The 23,645-nt window shown below is 32.8% G+C and overlaps 6 protein-coding genes and 1 long non-coding RNA gene across 14 annotated transcripts in view; 4 read left to right on the forward strand and 3 right to left on the reverse strand.

The window, feature by feature from the left end:
* LOC128879127 (uncharacterized) overlaps positions 1 to 4,632 on the forward strand; it is an 8,030-nt gene extending 3,398 nt beyond the window's left edge. For both annotated transcript variants that reach the window (XM_054128017.1, XM_054128018.1), the window contains 12 exons: positions 88 to 436; positions 779 to 906; positions 1,162 to 1,413; positions 1,531 to 1,786; positions 1,878 to 2,105; positions 2,236 to 2,383; positions 2,493 to 2,663; positions 2,774 to 2,906; positions 2,973 to 3,247; positions 3,314 to 3,430; positions 3,536 to 3,748; positions 3,978 to 4,632. In XM_054128017.1, coding sequence (XP_053983992.1) covers positions 88 to 436; positions 779 to 906; positions 1,162 to 1,413; positions 1,531 to 1,786; positions 1,878 to 2,105; positions 2,236 to 2,383; positions 2,493 to 2,663; positions 2,774 to 2,906; positions 2,973 to 3,247; positions 3,314 to 3,430; positions 3,536 to 3,748; positions 3,978 to 4,455 — 2,748 coding nt within the window. In that variant the 3' untranslated portion in view covers positions 4,456 to 4,632. The remainder of the gene's footprint in view (positions 1 to 87; positions 437 to 778; positions 907 to 1,161; positions 1,414 to 1,530; positions 1,787 to 1,877; positions 2,106 to 2,235; positions 2,384 to 2,492; positions 2,664 to 2,773; positions 2,907 to 2,972; positions 3,248 to 3,313; positions 3,431 to 3,535; positions 3,749 to 3,977) is intronic.
* A 2,062-nt stretch (positions 4,633 to 6,694) lies between these two features.
* LOC128879136 (uncharacterized) lies at positions 6,695 to 8,555 on the reverse strand. Its single transcript, XM_054128038.1, has 3 exons — positions 8,398 to 8,555; positions 8,022 to 8,147; positions 6,695 to 7,222 (listed from the first exon to the last, which is right to left on the reverse strand). Exons 1-3 carry the CDS (start codon positions 8,407 to 8,409, stop codon positions 7,040 to 7,042), a joined length of 321 nt encoding a protein of 106 aa, XP_053984013.1. The 5' UTR covers positions 8,410 to 8,555; the 3' UTR covers positions 6,695 to 7,039.
* LOC128879132 (heparin sulfate O-sulfotransferase) lies at positions 8,419 to 11,584 on the forward strand. Of its 3 annotated transcripts, none has more exons than XM_054128030.1 (7): positions 8,419 to 8,561; positions 10,306 to 10,535; positions 10,607 to 10,692; positions 10,764 to 10,902; positions 10,968 to 11,065; positions 11,137 to 11,294; positions 11,356 to 11,584. In XM_054128030.1, the coding sequence occupies exons 1-7, from the start codon at positions 8,483 to 8,485 to the stop codon at positions 11,565 to 11,567; spliced, it is 1,002 nt and encodes a 333-aa protein (XP_053984005.1). In that variant the 5' UTR covers positions 8,419 to 8,482; the 3' UTR covers positions 11,568 to 11,584. The 3 variants fall into 3 exon arrangements, with proteins under 3 accessions (XP_053984005.1, XP_053984006.1, XP_053984004.1); XM_054128031.1 differs by lacking the exon at positions 8,419 to 8,561 and adding an exon at positions 9,350 to 10,151; XM_054128029.1 differs by lacking the exon at positions 8,419 to 8,561 and adding an exon at positions 9,358 to 10,206.
* A 214-nt stretch (positions 11,585 to 11,798) lies between these two features.
* LOC128879134 (N-terminal Xaa-Pro-Lys N-methyltransferase 1-like) lies at positions 11,799 to 14,085 on the reverse strand. Of its 2 annotated transcripts, none has more exons than XM_054128035.1 (5): positions 13,839 to 14,085; positions 12,648 to 12,820; positions 12,390 to 12,573; positions 12,149 to 12,257; positions 11,799 to 12,082 (listed from the first exon to the last, which is right to left on the reverse strand). In XM_054128035.1, exons 2-5 carry the CDS (start codon positions 12,810 to 12,812, stop codon positions 11,854 to 11,856), a joined length of 687 nt encoding a protein of 228 aa, XP_053984010.1. In that variant the 5' UTR covers positions 12,813 to 12,820; positions 13,839 to 14,085; the 3' UTR covers positions 11,799 to 11,853. The 2 variants fall into 2 exon arrangements, with proteins under 2 accessions (XP_053984010.1, XP_053984011.1); XM_054128036.1 differs by having other exon boundaries at positions 13,835 to 14,078.
* Positions 13,840 to 18,727, forward strand: LOC128879128 (zinc finger protein 479-like). Of its 4 annotated transcripts, XM_054128021.1 has the most exons (15): positions 14,105 to 14,206; positions 14,331 to 14,360; positions 14,514 to 14,784; positions 14,858 to 14,979; positions 15,038 to 15,156; positions 15,226 to 15,368; positions 15,433 to 15,601; positions 15,673 to 16,102; positions 16,177 to 16,514; positions 16,591 to 16,937; positions 17,050 to 17,123; positions 17,319 to 17,547; positions 17,646 to 17,818; positions 17,888 to 18,160; positions 18,306 to 18,727. In XM_054128021.1, the coding sequence occupies exons 3-15, from the start codon at positions 14,628 to 14,630 to the stop codon at positions 18,489 to 18,491; spliced, it is 2,760 nt and encodes a 919-aa protein (XP_053983996.1). In that variant the 5' UTR covers positions 14,105 to 14,206; positions 14,331 to 14,360; positions 14,514 to 14,627; the 3' UTR covers positions 18,492 to 18,727. The 4 variants fall into 4 exon arrangements, with proteins under 4 accessions (XP_053983994.1, XP_053983997.1, XP_053983996.1 ...); XM_054128019.1 differs by lacking the exons at positions 14,105 to 14,206; positions 14,331 to 14,360 and adding an exon at positions 13,840 to 14,033; XM_054128020.1 differs by having other exon boundaries at positions 14,111 to 14,360.
* A 32-nt stretch (positions 18,728 to 18,759) lies between these two features.
* On the reverse strand, positions 18,760 to 23,307 carry LOC128879130 (putative ATP-dependent RNA helicase TDRD12). The gene is made up of 18 exons (XM_054128023.1): positions 23,133 to 23,307; positions 22,841 to 23,022; positions 22,460 to 22,734; positions 22,178 to 22,377; positions 21,953 to 22,088; positions 21,746 to 21,869; positions 21,521 to 21,685; positions 21,277 to 21,429; positions 21,059 to 21,211; positions 20,738 to 20,975; positions 20,512 to 20,655; positions 20,257 to 20,438; positions 20,064 to 20,189; positions 19,813 to 19,961; positions 19,583 to 19,753; positions 19,334 to 19,502; positions 19,077 to 19,256; positions 18,760 to 19,008 (listed from the first exon to the last, which is right to left on the reverse strand). Exons 1-18 carry the CDS (start codon positions 23,158 to 23,160, stop codon positions 18,778 to 18,780), a joined length of 3,006 nt encoding a protein of 1,001 aa, XP_053983998.1. The 5' UTR covers positions 23,161 to 23,307; the 3' UTR covers positions 18,760 to 18,777.
* Positions 22,911 to 23,441, forward strand: LOC128879137 (uncharacterized). The gene is made up of 3 exons (XR_008457570.1): positions 22,911 to 23,010; positions 23,097 to 23,199; positions 23,301 to 23,441. It is a non-coding gene; the product is annotated as an uncharacterized LOC128879137 (long non-coding RNA).
* The last annotated feature ends 204 nt before the right edge of the window (positions 23,442 to 23,645 follow it).

A 23,645-nucleotide genomic window follows, 5' to 3' on the forward strand; every position in this document is an offset into this window, starting at 1 on the left:
TATTATATTAAATACTTTTATTCTATTAAATACCAGTAGAAATAGTAAACAACATCTTTTAATAATATCCTCGGAAATCGGTTTCAGGTGTATTGGTCGGAAGACTTCAAATTGACGGTCCATGCAAGGTCGATATACCCTTGCGAAGGGCTGGGAGGTGTAGCCGTCCTTTTCGAATATCCTTCCTGTCGCCTGGAAGGCGATCGTGTCCGTGTCTACGGCCGTTTGAAAGCCGACGTTACTTCAGTTGCTTCGCCATCCAGTCTCCATTACATTACGGAATCCAGATCGATACCCGGCAGACACTCCTTAACTTTCGATTGCGATCTATTCACCGAAACCTTTGTCGAATACTGTTTCGTCTACGTCAGCCAGGCCATCACCGGTGCCATGATGGATGTCACGATATCTTGTATACCTACGTTTCCATTTCAAGGTAGAACTACCTTTCGCAACGCAGTTTTTAAAATATTGGGCTGTCCAGGAAGTTCGTGGCAATTTTTAAGAAAAATTCAAAGCCGCATTTCGATTTTGATATATATTATTGAATATATATATTTATCGAATTATATAAGTAGCATTTTGTTCCACGACCTTTCCACCTTTTAAGGTGGACCTGTACACCCATGTTGAATGTTTTCAACCATTCCAATATAAACAGACATGTACCACCTACCAAAAATCGGCATGGACTTTCCAGGCAAACTAATACTTGCTACAATATGTTATTCACGTTTGACATTTCGTTAATTTTCGCAATGTGGTTTGTTAAATGAAGGTGATGCTCCCGGTTGGGGTCCTTGGAGTTCTTGGAGTCCTTGCAGCAGCTCGTGCTTCGGAGGAATTCGAAATCGCTATCGTTTTTGCGATACTCCTCCCCCAAAGTACGGAGCTAAATTTTGCCACGTACGTCTACCTCTACTATTTCATTCAATAATTAAACAATTCAATAATTCAATAATTCAATAATTAATAGCTCACTCAAAATCTATCCTTGAGGGATGAAATAGGTTTAGGACTACGTTTTCTAGCTACATAATAAAAATAAAAAAATTCATGCAAATCACTAAAAAGACTTCCTCCTGAACCCATTTCTCCCCTTACAAAATTGACTCAAATTAACCATAAAACGAATAAATATGACTTAGCCTGAATTTATAGGGAAAGGCAGTAGAAACCGAGTTGTGCGGCAAAATGTTTTCGGAAGGTTTTAATAAATACGAGTTGTCCAATCAAATAGAAGGTTCCGAATGCCACGGTGCAGCTTTAGCTGTAACAAAACCGGAAATCGCGGCTGAAATTGGGCCTCAATGTCGATGCGGGTGCCGCGTTATGCTGCAAGAACAACTCTCTAGAAAAATACTTGCAGCCAATACTCAAGCATGCCCTGGTCGATCTTTCTGGCTCCTACAGGTAACGTTACAACTCCCGAAACGATATAATATAAAATCATGCCGATATCACTTTTAATCTAAATCGATATCATTTTAATTTAATTTAATTCATTTTAATTTAATTTAATTCATTTAGGCGCAGACGGATTTCGTAATCGGATTATATTTAGACCAGCTGCAATTCCCTTGCCCGGGACAATACTTTCGTGTCCGAGATGGGAATTCTTTAAACGCGGATCTCTTGACCGATATTTCTTTGGGTAAAACGCAACACACCGCAAAGACAGTGATTAGCAGTGGAGACAATTTGCTATTGGAATTTTTTAGCGATGAACTCACGGCATCCGGAGACAGTTGCATCGGTGGTTTTCTTGCTCATGCAGCTGTACTAGGTAATCGACGCATCTCATTTCAGTCTTGTCTCGTTTAGATATAATTTAAAGCGATTAAAAGATTGCGAAACTCACTGTGATCCGATTGCAGATAAAAAGTATTTAAAAAGAAACGGAAGTAGTATAACCGTCGTGCCTTCTGAAACGAATCCAACGAGCATCGAAAAGGAATGGATTTTTTGGAAACCAGCGCATTTAGTAACTGCTTTGCTTTTAATCCTGATGTTCGTCATTTCTATCTTCCTGACTTTGCAGTTCGTTATAAAATACAGAAAGTATCGTATCGCCGAGGATCTGGACACTTTCAGCGATGTTTCCGGTAAAAATAAGTAATTGTATCCTTTATTATGTTCGTCTATCATTCTAAAGTTAAATACTCTTGTTGAATAATATTACACGTTAGAAATTACTACAACGAACTATTGCTTAAAATTTTGTATCGCAACTAGAACTAATGCCTGGGAGATTCAAGTTTCTGTCCACGAGTACAATTATTTCTGACATGATATCGATGATAGAGGCAACCGTAAAAGATTCAACGAAAGATACTTTGTGCAATACGGAAGAACAATATAATAGTACCGAGACTTTAACTGGGTAAGAAATCAAGTAACTAGTTCCAAAGGATATTGAGAAATTTCGAAATTCTGTTATCATATAAACAAATTGTCCATTTTGAAGAGCAAGTATTATTTCTTAACTATAGATACAATGATGGCGCCACGCTGAGCTCTAGTACATTAAAATTGAACGAAACCGTGGAAACTTCTTCCGACAAAACCATAACGTCAACGAAATCCCATTGTGATAAATTATTATTAGCTTCCAGTATCCTTGTTTATAACAAACCCGAGGTCAAATATGCCTATCCTGTAAAGTGAGTTCAATTTCGCATTCAGAATACTTCGATCGCTTAATTTATTATCGTTACGATGTTTAAAACGTTTAAACGTATAAGAGCTTACGCCTTACATATTTATTGCGCAGATTGCAAACTATAGATTTTAATGGTCCGGAAGAAAAGACGTTGAAAGTAGAAATTGAAAGATTGCAAGATAACAGAAGCAATAATTCTTTGAAAACACAAGGAAGCAATGAAACTAATTATTCGGAAGAAAAGGTACGTTTCATGAATTATTAGATACAAGAGGTAGTCAAATATTTAATAACATTCTCAAACACGTAGGAATCTGTTCTTGGAAGCGTCCTTTCGAGTCCATCGACTTTGGGGAGTGGAAAAGAAACGAAAGAAAGAAGAAATTGGGAGAAACTTATGCAACGACCGGGATCGGAATTTAGTCTGGCTAATCCTGATTCGGAATTAGAATTAGACTACTACGATTACAATGTAGCAAATGCTAGCGCTGTTCCTGGCTCTTACCTAGGAATGGATCCTGCTTTTTTAGTTTGGATTCCACCGATCGAAGAGATCAAACTTGACGCAGAGGAACTTTGTTTAGGGTGATTTATAATTTTTATTACTCAAGTACGCACTGTAGATCGGATAAAGTATTTATTTATTTACAGGAGCAAAAGAAACTCCATTCTGACTCATGAAACCGAGGGCGTTGCATTGACACCATCCGAGTATAGAAAAATGAAACTGTCTAGTTTCCAAGAATTCGAATTTGACTTCGAGCAAGGGTAAATAATACAAATATTTGTATCGCAGTGTTTCATTAATACCATTAAATTGTTTCGGGATATATACAATTGGCTTTAGTGACAATAACTGTTTCATGTCGATAGCGAAAAATATTTTAAGAACGAAGAGATAAGTTGCCGAACTTTTGATTATGAAAATTTAATTCGCGACGAAGCTTCTGGAAATTCCAGGACAAGGGCATACGAGAAATTACTTCCTGTGCGAAAACTCTTAGCGGATTCTAGTATTAAAGTTAGCGTGGACTCTGTATCTGGAATTCTCGAACATAAACAATATTGTGTTATTCCAAACAGAAGGTAAGCTAACAAGATTTATTTATATTCAATGGGAAAAATATAAAATTCCTATTGCGACATGATAGACATTCCTATGACGGAATTGTCAGGTAGTCCTTTAAAAAATTTTGCTCAGATCAAAAAACTAAATAACAAAGATATCGATGCTTCGTTAAATATTCAAAGTACAAAATTATTATCGAAATCGTAATTTTTCTTTCAACGTTTATCACTTTCTTTGTTTTGATAGGATCGGTATAGGTAGAGATGAAGAACCAGTCGAGGAATCTAATTCTTCTAAAAGCGTTCTTGGAAGCCATATAAACATACTTCATATCGATGAAGACAATAAAGAAAAGTTGAATCTTACTCCAAAGAGAGTTTACCAAGGAAATTTTCCAAACGTAAACCAGAACTCGGATCAGAAACTAATCAAAGATCAAGATGAGGATACAAGAAACGGACAGTGCAAATATAAAGAATTAATGGATTGCACTCAGTCGTTCGAGAACAAAAAGGACGTGGTAAACATTCCTATGACGGAATTGTCAGGTAGTCCTTTAAAAAATTTTGCTCAGATCAAAAAACTGAATAACAAAGATATCGATGCTTCGTTAAATATTCAAAGTCCAGATTTCGGGATCGAAACACTTTGCATAAAGCAGGGATCGTTTTTTGATATGGACATTAGATTTGTTGACGATGACGACGACGACTATGTTGATTAGAAATTATAATAAGATTATCTTCGGGATATTTCAGAGATCAAAAAAGAAGCTCAGACCACTTACCTTTTGGAAGTAATGTACTCCCTAATGTATTCAAAAAGAAATTTGATTATTTATATTTGTAATAGAGTAATAATAGCAATATTAGTAAGTGTTAGCTTGGATCTACTAGCTGGACTCACGAGTAAAATTTATTTACAATAGTAGATTATGTCTTAGATCGTTCATTTATTAGTACTTAATTAGTTTGATTATGTTGTTCAAATGATTAGCTTCTCATCTAAGGCATGATCTGCTATTGTAGATCAGTCTTGTTGATGAGTTCAATTGATTGATCCAGATCAACACGAATTAATATTGCTTTGCGTGTACTAAAACTATCAATGAGGTGACTCGTGCATAAACATCGCTCATTGTCTAAGACGTTATGCGAAGGTCATTAAGAGCTGTTTTAAGTAGCTATATAATAAATAGTCTATTGCACACTTTGTCTCTTAATATAATCGGAAATTTCAGCACAGATCAAACAAATTCGAAAAAAAAGAAACAGAACTAATTGTAGTGACCTATTTGCCCCTAGCAGCAGACAACCCGCTATTCACGAAAGCACGACGTCACGCTTGTGCAGGCGTCGATATCAATATTCGTTTCAGCGATGTTTACACACGATTTACTTCTTAATTACCAAATCATGAACTTACAAGGACAGGCATAACAATTCTTATCAACCGCGTTTCCTCTAAATTCGAAGCTTCTGTAAGTGGGGAGTTCTCCAGTGATAGGACGTGATTAGCCCTTTACTTTTTATCACATATTGATATTAGCTGTAATTTATCTATTCATAAATTTGTATTTATTCTATTGACTACTTTGATGCTATCGCCAAATTAAATTTTATCATCTAAAGGTATTTTAAATATTAATATATCGTTTCAGCTATTTATTTATTTCTTCTGTTACAGTAGTGCAATAATTTTACAAGAAAAGTTACATTTTCGGAACCGTAGCGAATATTAAATGTATATCAGATAATAGAAGAAATATTTTTGTATTTATGAATTTAAATATGTATAAACGAACACATCAAAGTATTCAATAATCATTATTTTGAAGTTTCGTTTATCTCAAATGTGTATATAACAAGATCTTTATTTAAATTGTTAATATTTAAAATCATTTTTTCTTTTTAATTTTCATATATTAGCATTTAAGAAATACGAATATGTTGAAGTATCAAATATATTTTCAATCAAAATATAAAAGTATGAAATAGAGGGAGAATAAGGTCTAATAATTTATGGTATATCTTAAAAGTAAAAATATTTTCAATTAAAAACGGAATTGATTGCAATAAATGAAACTAGTTTTAGATATTTATAGTTATATCTAAAATAATTTAAAAACCGCTGATAATTTTATTACGCCCACAGTGCATATACTATACATATATATTGTATATGTAATTTTTCATAAGTAATTATAATTATGGAGATAGTACAAATTATATAGCACAGAATAATTACTATCAATCTAGTTGGTTTTAACGTAAAAAAAATAATTATTTATTTATATATTTGTACAATGTAAAAAATTTCTAAAAATATATAACAATCTAGATCGAGGTTGTACCTAAAGTTCGCAATGGAAAAATTGTCTCTATCTCGGTGATTATGATATTTACGAGATTTCATTGTCAGAATTCACTCGCCATGATTGCACGACTTTTATTAACAGATATGCCCTAAGATGTTTATATGTACAAGTACTTTAACTACTAATATAGTTTATATTTCATGCTCATAAAAAAAGAATTTTGCTTAACGTGTATAGATCATTGATTTAAAATCTACCTCTCGTCTTATTAATTTCAATGTCGCAATATATTTTAAGTACTCTCGTTTTAATACCCTGGTGGTAAACATAAGTTTGTAACAGTTTCTAACGTACTTAATAAAAAGCTTTAATTAATATTTTCAGTGATCTGCATATAAAAAGCGAACTAGAATTCCTGCGTTTCGTACATTTTTAATTTAATAAAATTAAAAGATCACATAATTTATAGTTATAATGTATAAGAGAGGAATTATATTCACTTATAATTTACGAGATATACAGTACATATATTTAAATATGCACTATATATACATCGATATATTTTAAATAAAAACACAAGATATAACTTTATTCTTTTTTTCTTGGCGTGTAAGAAGAAACAAAAAAAAAATATATTTAGGTGCAATTCAGAGAATTTTTGTTTAGATATTATAATTGTATGTATATATTTAACTTTGATTAAAATTTGCATTTTTACATTTCTGTTTGATAAGTGGAAAGTGAAAGCGGTAGAGAAAGAAAAAGTTTGAAATAAAATAAGAAGCGAGTAACGATTCGTGCGCGTTAAATTTCGTTCCGCAAAATGAACTTGCTAATATATAAGAACATTTCAAATGAAAATCGAAACGATATCAACGTTAGACAGAAACAATTTCTATGAAGATCGACTACTCGGAAACGCGAATTCGATATACCCTGAATCGTTTATTTCAGAAGAGAATAGCTAATGAAAAGATTCGTATAAGGCGAATCATTTGTTGACTTCGAGCGCCAACGAAGTCTCCGGTTGAGTCCATATGTAACCGGTACGCGTCATGCTGCAATGCGCGTCATAGTATCTGCCAGGGGCACGGCAATAAGACCACCGCGGACAACGACATCGAAATTTACTATGAAATTCCTCCTTGCAGACTTCGTTCCACCAACAAGTCCGCTGCAAACAAAACAAATCTCCCATTTAATCGACGATTCTGCAAATACTCGGACAAAGGGCCTAGCCGATTAAGATAGCCAAAACTGCCCTTAGAGCTTTTTCAATAGCTCTTGAAACATTCGAAAGCTGACCAAGAAAAATAGATTTTGCTCTTTCCGGCGCATTTTCTGGTCTCAAATGCGTTCTAAAATTCTGAAAAAAATCTGACACATGCCGGATCCTAAGGCGCAATTTTGAGAATTTTTTCAGATTTTTTTGTTGCAAACTGTGGTCGTCAGAAATTAAAAACAATAAAAGCTGAATTTTTTCGACGTTTTTGTTGCGAGTTTTTATTGTTTTCGACAATGAAGCAGCCGAACGAAAAATTTTAAGAAAATTGACGACACTGTCTGTTACCGTACTTTATCAGGGAACCAAACAGTAGAATAGCATGTCTTCGTATTTTTGAGAAAAAAATGTTTTTCCGATTTTATTGAGGTTTTTAATTTTTTACGACCATAGTTTACAACAAAAAAATCTGAGAAAATTCTCAAAAATGCGCCTTAGGATCCGGAATGTGTCAGATTTTTTTCAGAATTTTAGAACACATTCGAGGCCGGAAAATGCGCCGGAAAACGTAAAATCTATTTTACCCTGTAACTACCCTAAAAAAATTTTAAATTTTTAAATTTTACTCATTACTCATTTACTCAGAAGGATTTTTCTTGGTCAGCTTTCGAATGATTCAAGAGCTATTGAAAAAGCTCTAAGGACAATTTCGACCATCTTAATCGGCTAGGCCCTTTACACGTTTGTTTACCTCCGCCAAATAACCTCTCACGCTTTGATCGCTGTAATTTCTTTTCTTGATCAGATGTCTCGTACCCGTTGTGTGTACCTCTGCACATAGAACTAACGCCAGCAATAGATATAACGTCAATCCTTCCTGCAAAATAAACAGTTCATTTTCGATAGATTGCATCGCATTCGATTCTTGTTTCGCGTCGCAGCCAGTTTGTCGTACGTTTCGAAATGTTAACAAAGATGATAAGAAAAGTAGCGAAAGATATCGGGAGAAAAGGGTGGGGGGAATATTGGAAGGAACATAGGGTGCAATAGATCGATTGTTAGTGCAACGGTGTGGTAAGTGGTAGCTGTCTCCTCGCGAGCAACTCCATTGTTCGTGAAAAACTTACGTTGTCGCGCATCTTCAATTGTTTTCTCTGTTTACGCGAACGTCTGATCGTCCCGGGCACTTCGTAATGATCGCGTGCAAAAAAAATGAAATGCTACAGAACCAGCTACATACTTCGTTTCCGCTGCTGTACGCTTCGTATGAATACTTGGAATAAAAGATTACGTACGTACATGTGTACAGAACGTGGCGCAGGCGTATGCTCGGTCTTCCTTTATCGTCTTTGCGAATCGATCGTTAGCAAAATATTAACTTTTATACAAATAAAACGTGCGTAAGTCGCAGCTACGTTTAGAACAGATTCCTCTCGCGTTATTGCGGGAATATTTAATTCGATTAATGATCATTTTAATCGTTCATTATGGATTACAGAGGGATGCATGTGACGCAGAGGTTACTACGATATATAACATTTTATTAAAAATTTGTCAGATGATGGATATAGTTTTCGAGTTTCAGAAAGGACTTTTTTATTCATATTAGTTCAGAGCTTATGGAGAAATACTGTCAAAAGTCGCGCCTCAAAGTTGTAATATTCGAAAAAAGCTGAGCGCGCAGTGCTGTAGCTATAGGAAACAATGTATGGCGCCAAAACAAGGAAAACCATTTCTTTCTTCTTTTTATAATTTATCCACACAATTAATATTATTGCACCCTAAGAAGTACTTCTAATTTTCATTTATAATTCTATTTTTCTTTGGAGCGACTAAGAGCGCCAGTTTTATGACACAAACTCATATATGTATATCTATTACCAAGATGGTAAACTCGATTACCGTCTACTATAACTAGCCACCTGTTTTACCGACTTTAGTGAAAGATGGTAACCATGGTAACTATTTCCGTGGGGAAATATTATTGAACTAAATTTTTTTTTATTTCTTACCACGGTGTCATATAATAAAAACCATTCAATTTTGTATTTAAAATTTGTTTAATATCTCTTACGGTTTCAGAGAAATTAACAATTCAGATTCAAAGAGATTAACAAAAAATCTCGACCAATCAGAGAGCGCGTATACCGTTGGAGCGGCCGCGGTAGCGTATGAGCGCGGCCGCCTATCGCGTAGCCTACGCTCAACCGGCATACTCGCGCTCTGATTGGTCAGTGTTTTCTGTTAATATCTCCTTAACGAAGCCTCAGACAACATTTTCGCTAAGGAAAAAGTTGTTTCAAATCACCTCCCGAACCATCCCTTTCAAGGTGTTACAACATTTTTGGGACACCCTGTATATCATTTAATACAATTATTTCGAAGGGGAGTTTCCGCCCTTCAAACCGTTTTTGGGTCAAAATGGAAAAGGACACCCATATTTTATGTTGATACTACAGGAAACCCTGACTAATTTCATTTCAAACTCTGTAAACATAAACACGCAATACTTGTTTACATGTAAGAGTCCTTACATCATCGACCTTACCAAGTAAATTCAGAAACCGTGTAAACGTATTCATACGCGCGCAAGCTCTTGAACCGGTCTCATTGCGTCAGAGCTTGGCCCCCCTGACTCAAATCAGACCAAACCTTTTTTCTATAATTTATCAGTGTATTAGCAATTTTCAAGTAGTATGGAGTCGGTATTAACCTAGACTAACGGTAGCATTAATCATAAAAATTGTTGGTGTATTTTTCTGATTTGCCTAAAGAAAAATAAATGAACGGCGTCTAAAAGAAAATGATACATAGGAGTTATCTATTACAATGGATTTTGGTAGTGATATTCACAATAACGATCATCTATCTGAAAGTGAAAGTAAATTTTCTGGAGGATCACTACAAACTATTGCGTACACGTTATTATAGAGGATGTAATTTTATTAATTTGTGGCATTAAAACCATCATCCTTTTAATATTTCATTCTGTTGAAGGTGATGGTATAACATAGGTTATCCTATCGTACTTCCAGACAATGCCGTCACACATGAACAGAACAATGTTCAAACTGGGCTTGGAGTTAGCGAACAATCTTACAAATTGTCAGCTCTCGATGATCTCGTCATTATCTACAATAGGGTACCAAAAACAGCATCCACCAGTTTCGTAGGTTTAGTCTACGATTTGTGTAAACAAAATAAATATCATGTTTTACATATCAATGTCACCAATAACATGCACACTCTTACGCTTCCGAATCAGGTAATATTAAAATTTTCTTATTCATTCTACTTTATTACAAAATCTCCTGATTGTACATTTAAAAATTGCAGATTCAATTTGCGAATAATATAACTGAATGGAGCACAAAGAAACCAGCCTTCTATCATGGTCACGTTGCATTTTTAAATTTCGAAAAGTGAGTAAACAAAGGTATTTATTATAGAAAATGTGTTTTTTTATTACCTTAAATTAAGTGTATATTTCAAGGTTTGGAATAAGACAGATGCCTTTGTACATAAATCTCTTGCGAAAACCTTTGGATAGGTTTGTCTCTTATTATTATTTTTTGAGATATGGGGATAATTTCAGGCCACATTTAATTAGAAAAAAGCATGGTGACACAAAGGTTAGTAGCTACTAGTTCAAACTCTCATTTGACATGCAAATAATTTTATTTTTAATTATATTCAGACTTTTGATGAGTGTATCGATGCTGGGCAACCAGATTGTGATCCTGATAATATGTGGTTACAAATTCCTTTCTTATGTGGTCACGATCCTGCATGTTGGTAAGATCGAATAATGAAAGGCATAATTATTCTAACAGACTGTTAGTATTTAAGTAAATATTATTTAACAGGGAAATTGGAAATAGTTGGGCATTAGAAGAAGCTAAAAGAAATTTACAGAATCATTACCTTTTAGTAGGAGTGACGGAGGAGTTAACAGAATTTGTAGAAATTTTACAAATTGTACTTCCACGATTTTTTAAAGGAGCTTACAATTCTTTTTTATACAGTAAGAAGGAAACAATGTAGATATTAATTTCTTGAAATGTTAGTAATTTGTGACGTTTCAGATAATAAATCGCACTTACGCCAAACTACACAAAAAGTCAACCCACGACCTGAAACTGTAGTCAAAATTCAAAAATCCGTCGTTTGGAAAATGGAGAACGAACTGTATAATTTTGCTTTAACACATTTTCATGCAGTGAAGAAACGTCTCATAAATGCCTCCCCTCAAGATACGAATCAACGGTTTGTGTACGAAAAAATACGTCCAAAATAAATTCACTTTTTAAAATATTTTTATATTTAATTGTAACAGTTCTTAAATTTACAATGCTATAATTAATATATTCAATTCCTCGAACTTCGTATAAACAAAACCACGTGACTCTAAGAGTCTTACTATATGTAAATAGTTGATTAAATAATTTCTATAATATCTGTTCAGTTGTCGGTACACATGATTTTGTTTACATGATATCTTGTGCGTTGAATGAAGTACAGCGATAAATGTAAAAATAATGAAATAATTTATTTCTTAATTTATTGTCATTTCTAAATCAAATTTAAAGATTATCAACAGATTTTAGAGCAAACATATAAACTGGATACAATCCACGTGGGAATTTATGTTGTTGTTCTTCCTTGATGCAAATTAAATTAGATTTTTGAAATATATGATAGAATTCAGATAGAGGTCTTGTCACAGAAGAATCCTTAGTATCAACTTCCAAATTTTTAGAACTTGTCACATTCTCCTTAATTATTATCAAACCGTTAGGCCTCAAACCTGACCTACAAAAATCTTGTTCATTAATCAGCCAGAATAATCAATATAACAATTAAGGAACAAGTACTTACAAACATTTTTTGAGAAATTCTATCAAATCATCTTCTTTTAAGTGACCCAAAACCCATTGACACCAAATGACATCATACTTCTTGGTAGTAAAATGAAAATTTTGGAGTCCTTAAAATGTGACTCTATTACTATATGTAAATGTTCTTCAATCCATTCGGAATGGGCATGATACATTTATACTAAGTATCATGTATAATGCCTATCCTGAATGGGTTAACTAATTAATAATTTAAATATTACCAATGGGATAGTAGTCAACTCTTGAAGAATAATTTTTTAAATTTGTTTTAGCAGCTTCTAGAAATTTTGAATTTTGTTCCACTAAATCGACATGTTTAAAATAATTTAACAACAGGTTCTTAGTTATTCTTCCTATGCCAGAACCACAGTCTAACGCAGAGGTTTTTGATGGAGGATTTTTTGACTGAAATTAGCCAAATCATTGTTGATGAAATATTTGAAAATTAGCTATTAAATGGCATATAAATTATCAGACACCTCGAATAGAGCCTTCAAAAATACTGTAGATCCCTTTATATCAGTTTGAGAAATAAATCCAAAACCACCAAGCATTCCATCCACTGTCGGTGGGATGTCATCCCAATAATTGGCAGCCGCAGTATAAAATTCATTTTGCTCTTGTATATTTTCTTCTTGTTCCATTTTTAATGCTGATAAATAATACACTACTTAATCAAGAAACTAATGATTAGGAAATAAAGAGTATAATAAAAGTCAAGCCATGTGTCTTGCTACTTTGATAGACAATTTTATAAAAAATTATAAAGGGTCTTTTACAATTGTATATTTTATCAATTGTACGTAATACAATTCAAGGAAAAAATAATAAATATACGTTATCGATCTTTAGTAAAATGTCGATCTATCGATTATAAACTATCGATATACTAGTGAATATTTCATATAGTCGATAAACCAGAAAAAAATCGATTACATGTATGCACGTACAAATTGTATACAGGGTGTTCCAAAAATGTTGGAGGTCCTTGAAAGGGGTGGTTCGGGGGTGTGATTTGAAACACCCTGTATGCAGGATGTCCCAAAAATGTTGTAACACATTGAAAGGGGTGGTTCGAGAGGTGATTTAAAACAACTTTTTCCTTAGCGAAAATGTTGTCCGAGGCTTCGTTAAGAAGATGTTAACAGAAAAACCCGACCAATCAGAGCGCGCGTATACCGTTGGAGCGCCCGCGGTAGCGTATGAGCGCTGATTGGTCAGTGTTTTTTGTTAATATCTCCTTAACGAAGCCTCGGGCAACATTTTCGCTAAGGAAAAAATTGTTTCAAATCACCTCCCGAACCACCCCTTTCAAGGACCTTCAATATTTTTGGAACACCCTGTATGTATGCATGTACGTGACTCTAGCCATAAAAAAGACTTGTCCATAGCGCCCAAATGCGTCGCCATGTTTTATCCTCTGATTGGTAGAATGCCGTGGATGCGCAAGCTGATTGGCTCAGCGCAGCGTGCTTGTGTGGTAACACCAGGTGACACAAGTTCTTTTTATGGCGAGAGTACAAGCTCTGTACAATGAAAGAATGTTACAGATGAGAAAGCTAGAATTCATTCATTATCCGAGAATTTATGTATAAAATCCCGAAGTAAGGTTACATGGCGCACAGCAAAAACACACAGCACGAAGGAACTCGTAGAATGTACATACTCACTCGTCACTTTGGTTAAGATATCGATGTTAGTCGTTAGTGAACAGTTCCCTTAGAGTCATGGCAGAAGTACGGCTTTATGATTCAACGATTTGTAGATTATGTGCGGAGGATAATGGAAATGGTGAATTGCTCTACACGGGAGATAACGACGATCCGGATTTGAGTTCCATGGTCAATCGGTACTTGCCGCTCAAGGTACGAGCCTTCGAAACATCAGACTGCAACTTGACTTCCTGCTTTCTATATAAATACTACACGAATCAAATGTTCGATATTTCCTATTAATACTTTTTAGACCTTGTTTGTTATTTACCTTGTTTATTATATCGTATTTTTGTCGTATTACCAAGGAATTTTCGCACGTTCTCGTAAGGAATCTGATTGTTAACGAGCTATTATTAAATTACAATGAATATTTTATTCGTATACACTTACGGTGTTATTCGTCAATTGTGATATATCTTTTGATAACATTTTATTTTCTCGCCTTAGTTTCTTATTTGAAACAATTGGTGTCCGAAGGTATGAAAAATTTCGGATTTTCAATTATTATCTTGGGTTATATAAAAATAGTAGAACACAGAAAATACAGAAATTATTCACTTTTCCCTTTCGAGGTTATGATACTGTTTAAAGATGTTTATTATTCATATTTAGAATTAAATTTAATTTCAGATTCAAGATGATGGTAAATTACCACGTACCATCTGCCCTGGTTGTAATATTCAACTGGAGGCAACAATTCAATTCTTTGAACTATTGGTGGACGGTCAGAGGAAAATTCGTGAAATGTGGAAGCATCAGTTAGAACAAAAACGTAAGGCTGAACGCGAGCGACTTCGTACTGGAAAAGAAGACACTGAAGCAGTAGCAGAAACTTCTGAGTTAGATAATATTTCACAGTATAATGAGGAAGATCAATTTGAACAACAAATTATCATAAAAAGTAGGGTTTTGTTATTAATATCTTAATTGAATAAGTATAGACTGATTGTTAATTGTGTTATTTGTTTTTTTAGTAATGCCAGATGGTTCTATGTATGCTGCGGAACATGAAATGAGTCTTCAAATGGAAGGATTAAATAAACCAAAACGAAAGAGAGGACGACCACCAAAAACACATATAGAAAACATATCTACGGTTAGAAATCTTAATATATATTTATTTGACACGTATTATATTACATATTAAATTTCAGGAATTAGCAAAAGATGGAATAGAAGGAGGAAGTCAAGAGGAAGAAGATAAACAAGAAGAAGAAATAGATGAGATAGATGGAGATGGAAGACGCCGCAGGAAGCGTAAGGTTCCTAAAAGGTATTTTTTAAAAACAGAAAAGCTCATTGTAATTGCCATCATTTTATAATAGAGTATGGAATGACTTAGATACATGGAAGCAGTCCAAGGCAAGGAACTAGAAAGAATATATAAGGAAGAAGGAGTAATTGATGAAGAAGATGATGAGCAGCCTGATAATGTTGAAGATTCTGAGGAACAATTAAATATGTCTGTTCCCGATAGTCAAGAAGGTGACAAGCAATTATCCTATTGCATTAACTTACAAATATTTACTTATTTATTTATCTATTTCAGAAATAATTGGTCACTTAGAATCTGAGGAAGGAAAAGACTTGGGAGAATTAGTGATAGTAAATCGAGGTAGAGGGCGAGGTCGGCCAAAGCTACGTCGTAGGAGAAATAAATTCACATGTCAATTATGTGGTCGAGGTTTCTTACAACGTAGCAGATACATTGTACACAAGTAAGCAAATGGTTTGCTTATGTATTTCAAATAACTACAATTGAAATAATTAAAATATTTCTGACAATTAGGAGTTTCCATAAGGGAATAAAATACGAATGCTTTGAATGTAAAAAATTATTTACGAGTAAGGATAATTTGGAATTACATCAAAAAGCAAGTCATCATACTGGAGATGATATCAATGAAAGTTTCGAAAGTGATATTCAAAATCCACGTTCAGAATCGAAGCAACCTTTATCCGAAGAGGATCATAATATTGCCGATGTTCTTGAACCTTCTTTATCAGAAAAACGACGTACGAATCAATTTTCAAATATTTCTGACAATTCCCAGAAATCTCTTTTATGCGAACAGTGCGACAAATTGTTTGAAACGAAACAAGCTTACGATTTACATGTAAAAATGGTTCACGAGTCCGAAAAATTATTTATTTGTACTATTTGCAATAAAAGTTTTACTCAACAAACAGCTTTAAAGGCTCATATGCCGATACACGATGTAAGTAGTACAATATTATTAAAACGCCTAGAATAAGAGACGCGATCAGCGAAACATTTTATACCGTTTTTTAGAGGAATAAATTGGAAAAGGAGTATCCCTGTGATATTTGTGGAAAAGTTCTGAATCATCCAAGTTCTGTAGTATATCACAAAGAGGCAGAACATAACGATGGTCGTCGATTTGTTTGCAACAAGTGCGGAAAAAGTTTCAAACACAAACAATTGCTGCAACGCCATCAACTTGTACATTCGGACGACCGACCTTACATTTGTAAATCCTGCAATGCTAGTTTTAAAACAAAAGCAAATTTAATTAACCATCAGTCTACGCATACGGGCGAGAAAAAATATTTTTGTGAAATTTGCGGACAACAGTTCGCACACAAAACTAGTCTCACATTGCATTACAGGTTACTATAGGAACAGAAACAATTCAATTGGAAAAATTATATCGACAAATAAATAAACGACTAATTTTACATTTAGGTGGCACACGGGTCACAAGCCATATACATGCGAAGTATGTCATAAAAGTTTTTCACAAAATGGGAATCTGCAAGAGCATATGCGAATTCATACAGGAGAAAAACCTTATTGTTGCGATTACTGTGGAAGAAAGTTCACTACCTCCTCGCAATTTAAGCTTCACGTTAAACGTCACACTGGCGAGCGTCCTTGGAAATGTGAATTTTGTGCAAAATGCTTTTTACACAAGGACACTTGGAAATGCCATGTACGCAGACATAAAGGAGAGCGTCCTTTTCAGTGCGCCCATTGCAATCGCGGTTTTACGGAGCAGTGGGCTTTGAAAAAACATCTTCGTCTCCACACTGGTATTTTCATATCCAATTATATTTTGCTTTCATCGATAGTAAAATTGTGATGTAATTATTTATTTAAGTTTTAGTATACTCTTCAAACATAATCTATGCTTTTTTCTACTAGGGGAGAAACCTTACTCTTGTGAGATTTGTGGAAAAGCGTTCGCAGATTGTTCGAATTTAACAAAGCATAAAAAAGTAAGATGATTAAATTTATTCATACGATGCTCCATAATAAATTTAAAAGAATACATTGAACTCCATAAAAGCGAATTTTAATGGTCTATGACTTTGGGTAAAGCAGTCATACGATTTAAACCATTCTTTTAACTTTTTTGTGGGCTATATTCTCCTAATTTTTATGACATGGAATTATTACCGAGTTGCTTCAAGGTACACAGAGAAACCAAAGTTTCTGCAATGGATGAGGTAGAAGGATCTCCGATTGGAGAAGTTTGGCAAATTTTACCAAGTTCCCAGGGATCCGACGAGCATTTATTGACTGACCAAATGGCTCAAGTTATTACGACAGATGAAACATCCGGAGATGGTATTCAACAAATTATATACGTTTCTTATCAAGATCCAGATGATCCTAATCAGTCTCGGACTTTGCATTTCGGTAAAAATGGAGAATTTTACTATGTCACTATTACAACTATTAATATGAAATTGTACATAGTTTCTATGTTAGTATTATTTGTTTTATTTTCATTTCAGTCGATGCCGGAATGATGAGGAAAAAGGATGAAAAATCGAATGCGAACCAGTCATTGCCGCATTTAAATATCGAGAGTGATGGAATACTTACCAATACGACTCACAACAATGGAAACAATAATTCAAACGAACGAATAAATGTCGAACTTTCTGAATCCGATCTTCAGCTACAGGTAAAGATGAATTAAATATTAAACGTTCTAAAGAGGGAGAACAGAAAAAATTAGTCTTCATATTTGTAGATAACAGATGAAGAAGGTAATCCAATTCCTCTTTCGATTCAAGATGCTCGACAGCTTTTATCTCAGACTCAATTTGTCAATCAACTGAATGATGGTCAAGAAATTAGAGTTCATCCTGGAGTGATTACAGATGAACTAGCAGCACCATTAAGTGTACATATTAACCATGACTCCGATATGAAAAGTGTTGATATTAGTAATACAGAAGAAGGAAAGTTGAGAAATATATCAAATGTTGAAACAGATGCAGAAGCAATCGTAAAAGCGTTAGAGGTAATACTTTTGAGTAAATCTATTTTAATATATAACATTTTAATACTTATTTGTCTCGTTATTTTTGCATAGTACAGCAACATGTTAAAATGATATTATGTTTATTTTCCTAAAAATATTACGTGTAATTATATGTACATAATAGGATGAAAATACGGACGCAAATGCAGTTGCAACGATCAATCAAATGGAAGAATCAGAGCAACCAGGAATCACCGAAAACGAACAAGCAATTGAATTTACAACACAGGACGGTCAAAAAGTTCGTTTAGTTACCTCTTATCATGTTGACCCAATGCAACTTGCCTCCGAGTACCTGACTATTGTATAGAATTGGAAAAATCTTACATCTACATGAATCATATATTTGGCATTGTATATTAGTTATTTTAAATGTTGTTCTTTGTATTAAATTAAGTTCCTTTTTACATTGTTTTCAAGTGATAAATGAATTGTAAAGAAAAATGTTTTGATTTAAGAAATTATAAAAACAAATAGCATTAATAAATGAATTAAATCATTTGAAAATATTGTAAAGTTTTAAGAATAATAAGCCTTTGAAACGGTTTTTATCGCTTTTAATCTTTATTATGTTGTGAATGTATAAAATTCGCCCTTTACATGTTTTTATTTACTAGCAGATTTAAATTGCAGCCATTAATTTCTTTGCAACCAGCTTCTTTACAGAGTTGATACATCTGACTTAAATGTTTAACGTTTTCAATAGCATGATCCTGTTTCAGCAACTCTGTCTTTAGGGAGGAACCGATGATATCTTTATATCCAATCAATTTTGTTCCAACTTCCAATGTGTTCACCCATATTGTGTTTTTCAGATGTAGATTAACCTATGCATTTAATCTTGTATTATATTCATTTTGCATAACTTATAAAACACATAAAGAGAATAACTTACCGTTCCAATTACATAAGACCTTTCATCGACATTGTTTTGGAACCACTCATACACAGCGTCAAATGCACAACGATTCCAATTATACTCGTCATCATGAGGAACTATGCCAACTACAAATACTTCCATTATTTGTGTTGGATATTTTACAAATTCTTCTGGCAAGTGTAATAATCTATATGCCTAAAATGGAAACGTATTAAATACATATACAGTATTTCTTTTAACTATATTTCTACATATTATACTTGATGACGAACATTCAATCTTGTCAAAATTACTCCATTATCCATGCACCTCACATCTACAAACTTTGGCTTATCTGTGTCGTTTTCTCTCTGAATATTCACAACTTGTACTCTCTTGAAACTATCTATTGGTTCTTCTAAACCACATATACACCCTACATCTATTACTTCGCATTTTCTCCTAGATATGGAATAAGCAACAAATATAAATGAAAGAACACAGGAAACATTGACATTTTTATTTTAAATATCGATGTATACCTGTTCTCTACATGCGAATAAATCTCTTGAATTTTTATAGCAATTTGCATATATTCTACATTAGAGATTTCTATTTCTTCCAATGTATCAGATTTAATGTACGATATAATTCTTGCAGAGAAGTGTGTAACATCGTGTATATTCAGTACTCTAAATTTCACTTTGTCATTTCTAAAATAAAAAGAATGGTCTGAATTAAAATTTTCTACTGAACTTACAAAACAACTTACATTCCAATATCGATAATTGGTGCGTCATTTTTTAAAATGATTGTATGTCTCAATCCACAAGAATGCTTCTCATGACAGAAACCACGCGACTTTATATTAGTACAAATAGGATAATTTTCTTTCCTTTTGTCCAAAGTTGCTGTTATATGCTAAAAAATATTAAAATGAGATATCAAATTAATTCAATATTTTTTACATTATATTCGCAGATGTATGAGTAAGGTAATTCTGATATTATTTTTCATAAATACCTCAATATTTGTTAACATATTTGGTGGTATTAAAACATTCATTCTTTGCATTAACTTTATTATACTTAAAAATTGTTTGTCACTGTTTTCATCTGCCATAACAGTTACTTCGCAGTTAGGTTTTTCCTGAAAATATTTATGTTAGTGATTTATCATTAAATTTTGCACGTCTTGTTATTACAAAGCAGTATACCAATTTTAAACTTTCGTAGAGCGTCGAATGCCGAAAATTGAATTGAGTCTTAAAGCGCAGAAAGACCGAATAATGTATTAACCACATTACATTTGTAATATTCATGTCTGCTAATACTTCGTCTGTGCATATTAAAGTTGAATAGGAACCAGTTACACAAGCATCCCAACATTGTTTGATACCTACAGTGGGAAGAAGAATTTCAAATATAATTTAATAATGATGATAATATTATACAAATTTATATTTTCGTACCTTGTATGTGCAACATATTCATGTCTTCATGAGCTAAAAGAGTGTCTTTATATTGTCTTAAAAATTTGTGCAATTCTTTAGCCTCGTTGCTATTTACACAAACTATTATAGTTCTTACTTTCGTACACTTATCGCCTAATAAGTCTGTAGTAAAAAGATTTTTTCTTTATCACTATAATTCGATAGAAATACAATTATTTAAATGTTTTAATTAAATGAGTTTTACCTAAAATCTTTTTATTTTTAATTTTCGAATTCATTACGTACATCTTTGGAAGTATAGATTTATAAATAGCAGCTTCTATAAAAGATGCTATACATATGAATGGATTGTCCATTAAAATACGAGCAATTTGTTTTAGGCGTGGCGTCCAATTCTTAGCAGTTACTATAATTTGTAATATATTCTTACTTTTTAATTCTCTATTACAAATAACTTTATGTTTCTTAAACAATTTAATTATCTAAAAAATCACATTTTTATTTTAAAAGCGAAGATTATACTTTTATCGGGAGAAACAAATGATTGAAAAACATGAAAATTTACGGAGTCAAAGTATTTGTCCAAAATAGTGTCACCATCATCCAAAATTAAGTATTGAAGATTTTCAAAATTCAATAACTTTTTGTTTTCATCCATGAAACGTGATAAAAATCTTGGCGTAGATATTAAAATCTGGCATCCATTATACATTTCAACCTGAATTCATCGCTTAAATGTACTTTTGTTTACATTGAAAAATGTTATTTAGAAAATTTACCTACCACTAATGTAGTTCTTGATTTACCATTAATTGCCGCAACACATCTTATATTTCTATAGATTTCTAAAAATGTTGTACACATTCCATAAACTTCTAATACTGCAGCAGAGGAAGCACACAATATTAATGCAGATGGACTCACTCCTTTAGAAAGCTATTTGAAAGTATGAATTATTTAATAAATAAAAATCAGTGTAATTTTTAATATTAATGTAAAGCTATTATTTCAAATATAATATTATTACGTTTGAATTTTTAGCCAGGAGACCACAGATAGTAAATCCATAGCCAAACGTTTTACCAGATTTTTCTGTTCCAATTGCTATTACATCTAAACCTTTTTTTATAGCAGGACAAATATATGATTGAATTCTTGTTAGTCCAGACGATTGTACCATTGAATTCCAAGCCTTGAAAATATGATGTATATTGATTACTCTAAAACTAACAGTATTATTACTTATTTGTACCTTGTGTATTTCAGATGGAAATCTTAGATCTGAAATAACGCTCAAACATTCATATTTAACTTGTCCATAGATTAATACTTTTTCCATCTCTCTTTCTTTTACTCCAAGTCTCTTGTTTACAAATCTGTTTCAAAATAAGATATAGTAAGCAACACTCAAAAATAGAATGTTAATTGAATAAGTTACTGCTTCTATTTTTGAACAAACCTTTTTTTCTGTTTATGAGATTCACCATTACTTTTACAATTATTTGGAACATTCGCATAAAATATAGTTTCACCATTAATCACTTGTTTATGTGATTCTTCACAGTTTTTAGAATTTTTTATGAATGTCAGCAATTCTGTATAGATATCAAACATTATACATTGTGAAGACAAAGCATAAATATAGTAAAGGAACAAAGTAATGGAGAAAAACTTATTACTTCACCTTTTTGTAAATAAATGGCATAATTATTGACAACTAAAGCCTCGCTTAAACTTATTATGGTATCCTCTATATTCAGATAAAATTCACCATATTGTTTGCCATGTTGATCAGATGCTACATGATCAAAATAAATTGTGGTAGATGCAGCCATTAATTCTTTTGCAAACTGAACTGCTTTTGTACTCCATTCGTCTAAAACTCTTTAGATATGTACAAAATTAACAGAATTGGTTCAATAAATGAACAAAATAATGTTAATTAATAATGCAAAGTTAATCATACAGAACTGAAGTTTCTTCTTCTATTATTGAATCATTGTTTATAGCAGTAGGTAAAACATTGTATAAACCCACTGTATAACTTAAATATCCTTCCAAACTTAAATCAGTTGAACATAAGACAAAATCTTCTCTGTGTAATTCTACAGAAGTGCCATAATCGGGTAGGAAAATATTATATTTATCCCCCAAATTATGTATGGTATTAGAAATAATCCCTCTACAAAACCAGGAAGGCAGATTAATAGCTTTTTCTAAATTGTCGTATGCTACAATTGCCTACAAAAAGAAAGTTTCATAATAAACATAAATGTATCCACAACATTAAGAAGTTTATAAGATCTTTAACATTTAAGTTTGTATGGCTCTTTAGCATTTTCCTTACATCTCCTATTTTTGGTTCTATATGCTTATCCACATTAAACATTTTTCTTTTTGCTAATAATAATTTATTATTAATAAAATTTAATTTCTTTCCACGGTCTTTAATCTCACATATTCTTACAATATATGGTGTTAGAATATTTGTTACTGTAACTGCTACTGCTGTGATAGGTAAGATAGTATCTGTAAACAATAAAATGCCATGAAATTCTATGTAAACAAATAAATTTACCATACAATTTGTATACAATACACAGCTAAACATAGAATAAGGTTTAAGACAATAAGTTAACCTTCATAATCAAAATCTGCATTCTTCATTTTGCCGGCTTAATTATAATCGTACTGCTGTTAAAAAAAGTATGTTTTCTTATTCTTTTTATCTCATTTCGATTTATTAAAAACGTTTAATAACATCCTTCACTCCAGTGCTACTTCTGATTGTCAATATTTGTTTTCAGACCTAACCCAGACCTAAGCAATCACGATTGATCAGAACAGAAAGAAACACCAAACAACTTGAGATTTGTTGAGCTTAACCAGACATTTTGTAACGATTTAAGTGTGCACTTATATAATTTACAGTGTTTATTACTACCATTCTGTTGTTAAACAATTCAAAGCAATCAAAAACATATTCGAAGTATGAATACATCAACTTTTAACAAATAATTGTATACAATTTTAAGGTTATATTTTCTTTATACCTATCACAGTGGCTTTTGTTTTTATTCTTAATGGAATACTTGTTGACAATTATTACATTCTTTAAGTATTCAAACTTGTTATTGTAAAAATATGCTGGG

The sequence above is a fragment of the Hylaeus volcanicus genome, chromosome 6, assembly GCF_026283585.1.
Source record: "Hylaeus volcanicus isolate JK05 chromosome 6, UHH_iyHylVolc1.0_haploid, whole genome shotgun sequence".
In the NCBI taxonomy this organism is placed as follows: Eukaryota; Metazoa; Arthropoda; class Insecta; order Hymenoptera; family Colletidae; genus Hylaeus; species Hylaeus volcanicus.